Raw genomic sequence first — 11,383 nt, forward strand, 5'->3', positions numbered from 1 at the left:
AAAACAGAGACATAAATAACGAGGCACCTAAAATAAAATCCAATCTAAAGAAAAAAAAAGTGTCTAACTTCAGGCGGCTCAAGATTAGGTAATAATACACCAATAAACCTATCATTTTGGTTTTTATCATCCTTTAGTCATACAGTTGTGAGAAATTTAGCCACAGCAGAGATTTAACGTATCTGCCACATAATAACGTACAAATGTAACGTACCTGTGGTTTACAGAAACGTACAATTTCAGCTTTTTTTCTGGTAATTGTGTTAAAAATAAACCTCAACATGGACTAAAATATATTAAAAATCAGTTATTTCAGCAGCTAAATAATAAAAAAAAACATCTTTCCAGCATGTTCCCTTAAAGTCTATTTTTAGGCCAAACGCAGCTGCGTTCACACACTCAGCTGTGTGTGTGTGTGTGTGTGTGTGTGTGTGTGTGTGTGTGTGTGTGTGTGTGTGTGTGTGTGTGTGTATGCGCCTGCAGGCCTCAGACAACTTTAATGTCTGATCACCTCTGATTGCCTCGCAGGGTTAAACCAGCGTCTGTCTCACAGGTTTCCTGTGAGGTCAGAGTGTGACCTTTGAACTTCTAGGAGCCGTGACATCATGAGTGATGACCTGCAGTGTGTGAACTGCACAGTTAGAGGTCAACACACACACACACACTCACACACACACACACACAAATACACGGAGAGGTTCATCGTATTGAAGCCTCATAATCCTCGTCGAAGGTCGAGTTAGTCGCATTTAGTGGAATCTGATTTCAAAACTTCAAGTAATATTCTCTCTATAATTTCATTTAATTTTTCCGGAAACAAAACAGGCTTTGTCTGTTTGTTTTCTTTAATTTTGCAGCATTTTTAACTCTTATGAAATATGAAAACATCTCTAATGCAGAAAGTTTCAGCTACACTCAGTTACACATTTTTAAATGGTCAGAGCTGAGAGTGTGTGGCTAAAAAAACCTGTGAGGTTTAGATTTTATTATTTGATGTCACTCTGCTTCAGACATTTCTATTTTTTTTTTTTTATTTTATACACAGGATAAAAGTTGTCCCTTTACAACTGACTCCAAATATGACTTATAATCACAGTTACTTGTCTTTTCATATTTATGTATATCATAAAGACATTAAAAAAGAAAATTTAATCAAAAATAATGAAATAATGAAAGAAAAAGAAAAGTAAAAGGACAAAAACAGAAAAATAGCCTGAAAAAAAGATGCCACAATCAAATAATAATAATAATAAAATAAAAGAAATAAATCACAATAGTAGTAGTAATAATAATGATAATAATGGATGAAATAAATAAATACAGTTTATTGGAAACAACCAAATAAAATCTCTTTATTCAGTCCATTAGGAGGATGTCTAGGTGATTTTTAAATCATAAATTTGTGTAATTTTTTTCCAGCATCAAAACATAAAACACGAAAGAGTTAAACTACCAAATAAAATATTAATATTTAAGAAAAAAAATATAATAAATAAGAGAAAATACACCACAAAAAGCTCTGTAATGATCGTTTGAATGACTTTTATTCTGTAGGCACTTTCATTCACACAAAGACAAAACAGCTGAGGACTGACTCATATTTTCTTCATCATTATATTCACGTGTTTTTGTACAGAAGAAAAGAAACGCTGCCTCGCGTTTCTTAGAGTCTGTTGGTGTTTGTAGATGAAACGAGTCAGAGCAGACAACAATACGAGCGTTAAAATTAACCCCGTCTGAGCTGCAGCTGACCTCTTCAGTATTCTTCTTTATCAATCCTAAAATGTTGTAAACATAAAGGCTCCGCGGTCTGTCGAAAACTCATTGGGAGGTTTCCTCAAGCGGTTTGACTCAGCGAGTTTCTCACAGATGTCACTGATTCTGTGTTTAACCCTTTGAAACTTGGTGCGACATCAATTTCTTGTGTTATGTTTGGACGCCTTCACAAGCATCGAACCCTTTCAAAATGAAGGAAATTGGTTTGATTTTTTTTTTTTTTTTTGGCAATGAGAAACTTAAGACATGACCCAAAGACTGGCAGGAAATTAGAAAATATTACAAGAAAATTATTGGAAAATAAGCCAAAAAAAAGAACTAGAAATTAATAATAAAAAAAATTTTCCCTTGAAAAAAAAATAAAAAATGTATATAAGCAAAACAAGTTGAAAAAAGAAAGAACAAGAAACATTTGTTTTCCTGAAACATACTCTTAAATTTAAAATTCTAATAATTATAAACATAATTTGGTCATATTTCCTTTTTTTGTTTTTAATCTTCTCCTAAAGTACAAATTTCCAGGTCTTTTTCTTGTCTTTTCTAATTTCTTGCAGAATGTGGGATATCTCTTGTCAAGTTGCTCACTGCCATTTTCCCCGTGAAAGAAATCAATCTGCTCAAGTTCAAAGGGTTAAAGAGCTTATAAAAGGTATTTGATGGCAGCACAAAAACCCTGATGTTGATCTGGGCTTCAGAGGGTTAAACCTCTAAAACCTGAGCAAATTTTAGTGACTGCTTTTAAAAACAGCTTAAAACAGCAGCAAGCAACTTGGAAAGAAATGCCTCGTAAATTTCAAGAAATTAGGAAAAATTGATGAGAAAATTATCTGAAAATTTGTAATAAAAACAAAAAAATAGAGACGGAGGAAAAAATATTACAAAATAATTATTTACTTCTAATTTCATATTTAAAGTTAATTCCATTTAGATTTTTAGCACATTTTTCAACCCAATTATTTATTTATTTTCCCCTTTTTGTGTGATAATTTTTGGGTGATTTTCATGTAACTTTTTAAAGAATTCCTTGTGAATTTTGGGCAATTTCTTGTCAAGTTGCTCATTGCCATCCTCCCATGTGTTTGAATTTGCTCGGGTTTGAACGGTTCATTTGGAAACATCTTTTCGGATGCGTGTTGGTGATACTCTTTGCTGTGATTTTCGGGTATTTTTATCTCTGCACAGTGACATTTTTTATTTTTAAATAGCTGGGCTTCTATCAGCAGCATGCGGCGACGTACAAGAACGAAGCAAAGCGAGGGAGAGCGGGCGTGGCGCGGCGACGCGCGTGTGAATGTACAGGAGCGGGTTTCAGCCGCTCGGTGCCACAGTGAGGGAATGAGAGAAGGAGGGCCGAATGTACACGAGGAGAGAATACGGAGACGCGTCGTCGTTTCAGGAGCTCTTGTCTTCGAAGTAGGTCTGTTCGATGCGTCTGCAGAAGGACAGCAGGTTGCTGTAGCTCTTGATCCGCTCTGCCAGCTCGCTGCTGGTCAGTCTGGTGGTCAGGATGGTGAAGAGGTGGCCGAACACCAACGCGTCCAGCTCCGTCGGCCTAAAGCACAAAAACAGACGCGCGTTTGTTTGTTAGTGCTGAAATCTAATATTCAGCTGACTTCCTGTGTGTTATGTTCAGACACTTTTTACAAGCATTTAAAGCTTTGAAACCCGAGAAAACTGGTTTGATTTCCTCTGAAAAAAAAAGTGAAATAGACAATGAGCAACCTGGCAACAAATGCCCTGCAAGCTGCAAGAGAATTACCCAAAAATTAGCTTTTAAAAAGGGGTGAGTGAGGTGGATTATTAAGAAGTTATCCAAAAAAAGGGAAAAATGCCAAGAAAAGTTTATTTATAACCATTATACATATATATGTGTATAATGTTTTTTTACATGAATATTTTATTCAACATTTTTCACTTTAAAAGTGTCATCTATGGTCAATAAATCATATGACTTATACATATATATATATATATATATATATATATATATATAAAAATAAATACATTTATATAAATATAAAACAATATAGCGCTAAATAGAATACTAGTAATAATAAATAAAATACACAAGAATTTACAAAAACAAAATCAAGAGAATAAAAAGACAAAATTCTAAAATTAATAGTTATTAAAAATATATAATAATGAAACAAATTATAATTATATTTTTATTCTAAAATATTAATTAAAAAAGAAAAAATGTAATAATAATAATAATAATAATAATAATAATAATAATAATAATAATAATAATGCCTTTGCTGCTAATTTTAGTATAATTTCTATACTTTTCTTAGCCCTCTTTTTTTAGGTCATTTCTTTCCGGAAAGAAATCATGCCAGATTTTTCTCAGGTTTCAAAAGTTTTAAGGTATTGATGCAAACTAAATATCCTCAGGATGAACAGAAAGAGGTTTAAATGAAATCCAAACATTTAATTTACATCTCGGTAACAGAGCGATGGTCTTGTTGTGTCCCGTCACCGACAGACGGGGAACAGAGACGGATACGTACTGTTTGTTAAAGAAGTACGGTTGTGTCCCGAGCCTCTGCGAGAGCGCCTGGCAGCACTGACTCACATCCTCGTAAACCTGAAACACACGAGCGGACAAACAGCTTTTAAATCAGCTCAGTATTTTCGGAGACGGCGCTGAAAAACGTCCGATATTCGCTGGCGGGCGTTTGCTGACCTGCTCCAGGGTTTTCCCTCCCCAGCCGATGGCCTTCATCTTCCTGCGAACCTCCCACTGCTTCTGATAGGCCAGGATGTTACTGAGGGGCCACGAGTACGGGCTGCTGTATCGAGGACGGGAGATCTGCACACGAAAAAACACAAAACTTACGATCCGAAGAACAATAACAAGCACGGTCAAATCTCTTTAGTTTTAATCGACAGACGAGTCGACTCACCTCAGCAGCTGTAGCGTCGTCACACCACTGAATGTACAACTGTCGAGAGAGCAGAGAAATACTCCTGATTACAGCAAAAAGTACTGTACAACGAGGCTCTGTGTGTGTGTGTGTGTGTGTGTGTGTGTGTGTGTGTGTGATCAGGTTGTACTATTTTATTTTAGTTTATTTTACTTTACTTTATTATCTTTTGTTTTGTTTTGTTTCATTTCCATTTTATTTCATTTTTTAAATTTTATTTCATTTAAATTCATTATATTTTATTTTACATAATTTCATATCAACTCATTTTAATTAAATTCTTTTTATTTCATCTCATTCATTCCATTTTTTAAATTTATTTTATTTAATTTTATTCAGATTTTTTTATTCAGAAGACTTTGTCTGTCGTGACAGAAATCTTCTTAGACGCGGCTCAACATGCCACACAAAACAAACTCCGACATTAACAAACCTCACGTGTTCCTAAAAACAGACTGAATGCCTGATATAAATACTTTAGAGAGTAAAAATGAGCAAATACTGTGTGCAAAGTGTCATATTGTTTTTGCAGATCATAACATTTCATAACAGATCATTTTGCGGATCATAACCTTTTATTTATGATGTTTATTGGAGTTTGTATTTGGGGAGTTTGTAGTGGCGGCCTGATGGTTGTAGCTGATTTTATTTGTTTTATTTTTATTGTATTTTATTTATTATTTTTATTGTATTTTATTTTCTTTGTTTTAACTTAGGTGTGTTTTCACATTTACTGCTTTATTTGTCTATCTACTAATTTTGGCTTTGATTCACTTTTATGGTCAGTTGACGGCTTTGTTTTGTGCCTGCAGCTTTTGTGCAGTATACTGTGTGTGTGTGTGTGTGTGTGTGTGTGTGTGTGTGTGTGTGTGTGTGTGTGTGTGTGTGTGTGTGTGTGTACCTCAGCAGTCAGCAGCATGTTGTTGACCAGCTCCATGTACGCTTTCATCTCAGCTCTCTGAACGTCGTCTAAGCCGTCGCTCAGAGAATTACCCTGAAAACAAAAAATCACACAGAGAAAATTTATATCTTAAATTAATCTGATTTTTTTTTCAATATTGTCGTATCAACAGTGACATACTTAAATCAAACAATAATGATATCTGTGTTACAAACCTTTGCTTTGGTGAACTGAACTATGGGCCCCAGCTCTGACACCACCTGGTTCCCCACGTGGATAAAAGGAATCTTACCTGAAGAGAGAGAGATTTAACAAATAAATAAAATAAAAATACAGAGAGAGATTTAACAAATAAATAAAATAAAAATACAGAGAGAAATTTAACAAATAAATAAAATAAAAATACAGAGAGAGATTTAACAAATAAATAAAATAAAATAAAAATACAGAGAGAGATTTAACAAATAAATAAAATAAAAATACAGAGAGAGATTTAACAAATAAATAAAATAAAAATACAGAGAGAGATTTAACAAATAAATAAAATAAAATAAATATACAGAGAGAGATTTAACAAATAAATTAAATTACATAAACACACAGAGTGATTTAACAAATAAATAAAATAAAATAAAATAAACATACAGAGAGAGAAAGATTTAAAAAAACAAATGAAATGAAATAAAACAAAATACCATTATATAAAACAAAACAAAACACACATACAGAAAGAGATTTAAAAAATAAATAAAATAAAATAAAATAAAATACACGTACAGAGAGGGAGATATTAAAAATAAATAAAATAAAATACCATAAAACAAAACAAAACTCACCAGAGGGAGACATGTACTCAGCATTTGCTCTGCAAACCACCTGCACAGGTAGACCGCACATCCTGAGGTAGGCCTGCACAGCACGAAACAGGACAACACAAACAGTGATAATAACTGATGATTACGTTGGTGATCTGTCAGTGTTTTGAGTTTTTCCTCTGCAGATTTATTATCAACATTGTATCACATATCGTTACATGTCGTTGTGATATACATTCGCCACGTCCCTCTTTGCATTTATTTTGGAATTACAGTCTACCACAGATGTATTTTATCATGCACTATTGTATGATTTTAATTATACACATTTAACAAACACAGTTTTTATTTATTATTATTATTATTATTCATGCAAAGAAATCAAAATAGAACGTGTAAAACAGTAGTGGATTTAAATGTACAACCATCATATAAAAGCAGAAAAATTATCAAAGGACACAAAGAAAAACAAAACAAGGTGACTGAAAATTTAACCTGATACATATGTATAGAACAAAATTAAAAAAAACAAAAAAAAGACTGTAAAATAATAATCCAACTAATTCTAATGATAACATTTTGCAAAAGCAGTTAAATTTAGGGAAATCTGTCAAATACAGCAGTCATGTGTGTGAAATGGGAAAAAACAATATGTAAAAAAGTTATAAAATAACTGTTTACAGGAGCCTGAGATTTAACATTTGCATTGCCAAAACCTGCCTCTCTGTGACTGCTGCACGTATTACAACAAAACACTCGATACTTTAAGTCATCTATAAAACAACATACAAATCCACGTAAAGGCAGAAATATCCTGACACACATTTACTGAGAAAAAGACAAATAAACAGAAGTCCACCTGAACAGCCAGAGACGAGGCGCAGTCTGACAGCAGAATCTGATCCTCTGAGCGAAAAACACAGCAAATAAAACACCAAAATTACACAAAGAAAGCAAAAATCAGACTGTTTCTCTTTTTCAGTCACACGGACTCACCCTTCAGCGGCTGGTACAAGGTTGCAGTTTCAGGCCAGGGCTCAGCAGCTGTCACACACACACACACACACACACACACACACACACACACAATATTACATAATTAATTGAATTATCAAACTGTTATTTTGCAGTTGAGTTTCAAACTTAACATCCTTGTATTTAATTTTGCAATAAATCTAAAATTGCTATCGTAAAACTGTGACCGCGCGCTAACAGACACGCCCCCTCACAGAGTCACGCACACAGCGTGTGCTCGTGTTTAGCTTAGCTCAGACAAAACTGTATTTCACTATTTTAAATGTAAATAAACGAACTAATCCAACAAATATTTGCACAAAAATGCTTCGGGATACGGTTTAACTTCTCAGTAGCAGTTCAGGGGGGTTTGCATTGATACCAGGCGGGAATAAAGTAATAAAAATATCATTTATATCGACGGAGAGTCGGTAAACTTCATTTAATGCGATAAAAACAGCCTAAAATCCAAGATGGCGCATCGCTTCCTCGCTCCGCAGATGGCGCTAAGCTCAGCAGCGCCGCGCTCACTGCTGCCGCCGACGGCGGGAGGTTGTACTGCAGCTGTCTGTGGTTTTATATAATTCATGTTGCATTAAACTAACAGAAATAAAGTGTAATTGATGATAATGATAATAATTCCTCTAAATCAATGTATCTTTTCTTTAGTGCTTTTTTATGCAACCACTTTTTCTTATTTTGTAGCACTACATACCCAAAACTAAGCTGAAACAAATGTATATATTGTTTTGTGGATAAAGCATGTTGTTTATATTTTTTAAGTATTTACATTTTAGTATTTTTATCTTAGTATATTTGACTGTATTGTAATGTATTCTCCTGTGTAATACCTTCTAATTCGCTGTTGTAACGATGTCATTACCTGATGTTTTGTAAACGTTCATTTTATTAAAAAAATAAATTAATAAAATAAGATGTTGCAGTGCACCTTCCGGCCGCCGGTGGCAGCACTGAGCGCAGCAGCGCCGAGCAGATTCAGAGAAGAAGGCGCTTTCCGCCATCTTGGCCCCGCAGTAATGGCTGACTTTCACATTATTTATCGGCACTTTGTCCGAGTAAGTCGAGTTTTAGTCACTCGACACGGAGCTGACACCGACCAGAATCCTGCTGAACTCTTCCTGCGTCAACTCGCTGTCCGTTTTTAGGTTTGTCTTTTAAATATTAATCCAACAAATAACTTAATTCACATTATAATCCAAAAACTGACGCTAAACTTAGTTTAACGATCCCTGACGCGGAGCTGATGTGACACTCCTGAATGAAAGCTAAGCTAACCGAGTTAGCCTCTGCTACGGAAACAGATAAAAGTGAAAACTCGCGTTAATATTATAATTTAACGGCCCAGCTTCGTTAAATGACATCGGCAATTTACGCGTTAAATGTTATAAAACGGACTGACGTTACGTGGCTGATAGCGTTAGCTGATGCTAACCGGCTAATGCTACCTTACTAAACAATAACAGAAGCGCGAGGACATCACGTTACCTGCCATCTGCGACACAAAGGCCTCTGCCGCGAGAGACATGGCGGTGTTTTAATATCCGTATCGATAAATATAATAATAATATTTAAAGGTGAGGTCAATTCCACTGAAGACAAATTAAGGGCAAGTGTTGTTCTGTGGTCACCGACCGGTCCGCCCGCGATTAACGTCCCGAGGAGAAAATACAGCTCCGATTCTTAGTTCCGCTTTACGCCTGAACCGGAGAGCACAAAACACTGCTGCACTGTGCGAAATAAACGAGTCTTTGTCCTCGTAATTTTATTTAAAGGAATTCCTATAATTGTTTATCGCGCGTGTTTATAATGTTGGTTTTATATTCAGCCATTGATTTTAAATATTCTGTTTGTGCTCTATTTTCGCTCTTTAAAATGTTTCCCGTGTGATCTTCTTATACATATATTTTGTGTGTGTGTGATTTTTTTTAATATTGTGTGTTTCTTAACTGTAAAGCACTTTGTAATGTTGATTTGATAAGTACTATATAAATAAACTTTTATTAATGTTATTATATTTCTGTGTAATTCATAGTGTGGTGACAATTTCTAATGGTGATAAAAAACTTTTTTCAATTAAATTTTATTCAGAAGATTCAATAATTGACCACTTTTGTACTTGTGCATGACATTGCCATTATTTTTTTAATTTTATCATTTTTCATCATCATAATGTTAGCCTAAATTAGTTGTTATGTGTAACATTAACACTCACCGGACTGGATTTCTTCACATGCACACTGTAGGTCAATTTAATAATTTAGACTGTAGATATTTCCACTGTAACTCTACTCCTGAAAAAACTGTACAGTCCCTCCTTTGCACCTTTTGTACATGCATTTTGTGTTCTTAACTTTCTATTTTGTGTCATTTTATATTTATATTTTATATTTATTGAAAATCTCATCACAAAAAAAAAAAGAAGGAAAAAAAGTCACTAATGTTGCCCTGTATGCTGTTTTATCACACCGGGAACTTTTCTATGTGGAACATTTTCTAACATGTTCTTTGTTTGTTTCTGCTCCAGGCTGCAGTGCTGAATGCAACCAGCCGGGGGCGCTCCTGCTTCACCGCAGACACACAGCAGAGCGGCAGGTCGGTGCGAAAAACTGCAGCCTACACGCATAAAATGCGCACTAAGCACAAACACATAATCCAGAGTCATTACAAAATATGATCACAGATGTTTACAATGCAAACAGTACGATGCACCGTGTGTGATTAACGGGTTTATAAGTGTTTGAAGAAATATAGGCTGTTTGCACACTGGTAAAGTTTATTTTGTGCATTGAATTTTAATGATACTGTCATATGTTTGTTTGTTTTTTTACTGTTAAAAATCGTAAAATACATAATCAAGCAATATGCAGAACAGGGGATCAGTGTGGTCATCGGCGCAGGTCTGTAGTGGTTTACTGAATTTCCCACAGCAGAGCAAAACATGTGAAGTGTCGGTAGCTGTCTCAAGTTGCAGACGCGCGGGTTTCCAGAAGCTTTTAGTTGATTTTTTTTTTTAGTTTTGTGTGTGAGGATATTTTGACTTTAGTCCGCCTGCCTGCTGCGCTCTGTGGTGGATCTGCAGCGCGTGATAGATGTGCCATGTTGCCCCCGTGTCAGCCTCTGCTGCACATTTAGCCGCGTCTCAACCGGATGCCACCAATTAATGGCTCTCGGCGCTCATTTCCTCCTACACACACACACACACACACACACACACACACACACAGTGAGATGTTTTTCTTCACCTCACGTAGCCCCGCGCTGTGCGTAAACAGTGCGTAAAAGGTGCATTATAGTAAGCGAATATAAAAATAAAAGACATCTGAGACAGAACTGAAACTGAAATGTTAAAATTAAATGAAATAATAATACATTAAAAGAGGATAATATACACAGCATGAATTACAGTGATTAAAAGAACAAAATATACAATACTATAAGATAAATAGACTGATAAAATATTATAACACACGAGCAAAACCACCAGAACAAATGACAGATTTATTTGTTTATCTGTGAAATTTGATCCCCATTAGTTGCTATAGTAATTACTCTTCCACACATAAAAATACACACATAGCATACAAACAGATACAGACACAATCAAATAAATCATACAAACACATAAACATTACACTAAACCAAAAGCCATACACCCACCCAGCACACCTTAAAATAAACCAATAAAACAGATCAAGAAAATAAAGTGAATGTAAAAACACACCCAAGATAAAACCAATAAAATATAAAATTAAATGAATCGAATGAAATAAAATAAAATAATAAACAAATCAAACAGATCAACAAACCAAGCAGTAAAAGTAAGAACGCAACACAAGTTAAAGCCCATTAAAGAATTAAAATGAAATTAAATAAAGTAAAATAAAATAAAAACGTGACAAACAAATAAAGCAGAAAGTGTAAAAACA

At 34.6% G+C, this 11,383-nt stretch overlaps 2 protein-coding genes across 3 annotated transcripts in view; one reads left to right on the forward strand and one right to left on the reverse strand.

Moving 5' to 3' along the window:
• Positions 1–11,383, forward strand: part of LOC121954671 (uncharacterized) — a 212,105-nt gene that overhangs the window by 139,028 nt on the left and 61,694 nt on the right. Inside the window, exons 1-2 of one of the 2 annotated variants that reach the window (XM_088086359.1) lie at positions 8,289–8,602; positions 9,982–10,049. The gene's annotated coding sequence lies outside the window, so the exon portion shown is untranslated. Of the gene's footprint in view, positions 1–8,288; positions 8,603–9,981; positions 10,050–11,383 lie in introns of those variants that run through there. The other variant, XM_088086360.1, reaches the window with a different exon arrangement.
• On the reverse strand, positions 1,526–9,116 carry mtx2 (metaxin 2). The gene is made up of 10 exons (XM_088086364.1): positions 8,943–9,116; positions 7,419–7,466; positions 7,282–7,328; positions 6,444–6,516; positions 5,823–5,899; positions 5,608–5,700; positions 4,686–4,724; positions 4,466–4,591; positions 4,290–4,366; positions 1,526–3,328 (listed from the first exon to the last, which is right to left on the reverse strand). Exons 1-10 carry the CDS (start codon positions 8,980–8,982, stop codon positions 3,169–3,171), a joined length of 780 nt encoding a protein of 259 aa, XP_087942490.1. The 5' UTR covers positions 8,983–9,116; the 3' UTR covers positions 1,526–3,168.

The sequence above is a fragment of the Plectropomus leopardus genome, chromosome 13 (assembly GCF_026936395.1).
Source record: "Plectropomus leopardus strain MGB_pleo_1.0 chromosome 13, ASM2693639v1, whole genome shotgun sequence".
Lineage (NCBI taxonomy): Eukaryota > Metazoa > Chordata > Actinopteri > Perciformes > Serranidae > Plectropomus > Plectropomus leopardus.

What these genes read in the sequence shown, in the direction of transcription:
- mtx2 (XM_088086364.1), bottom strand. Translation starts at nt 8,982, where the DNA reads ATGTCTCTCGCGGCAGAGGCCTTTGTGTCGCAGATGGCAG. An exon ending in CCTCGTCTCTGGCTGTTCAG is followed by an intron (nt 6,517 to 7,281) that starts GTGGACTTCTGT and finishes CGTGCTGTGCAG; the next exon opens with GCCTACCTCAGGATGTGCGG. An exon ending in ACGACGCTACAGCTGCTGAG is followed by an intron (nt 4,592 to 4,685) that starts GTGAGTCGACTC and finishes TTTCGTGTGCAG; the next exon opens with ATCTCCCGTCCTCGATACAG.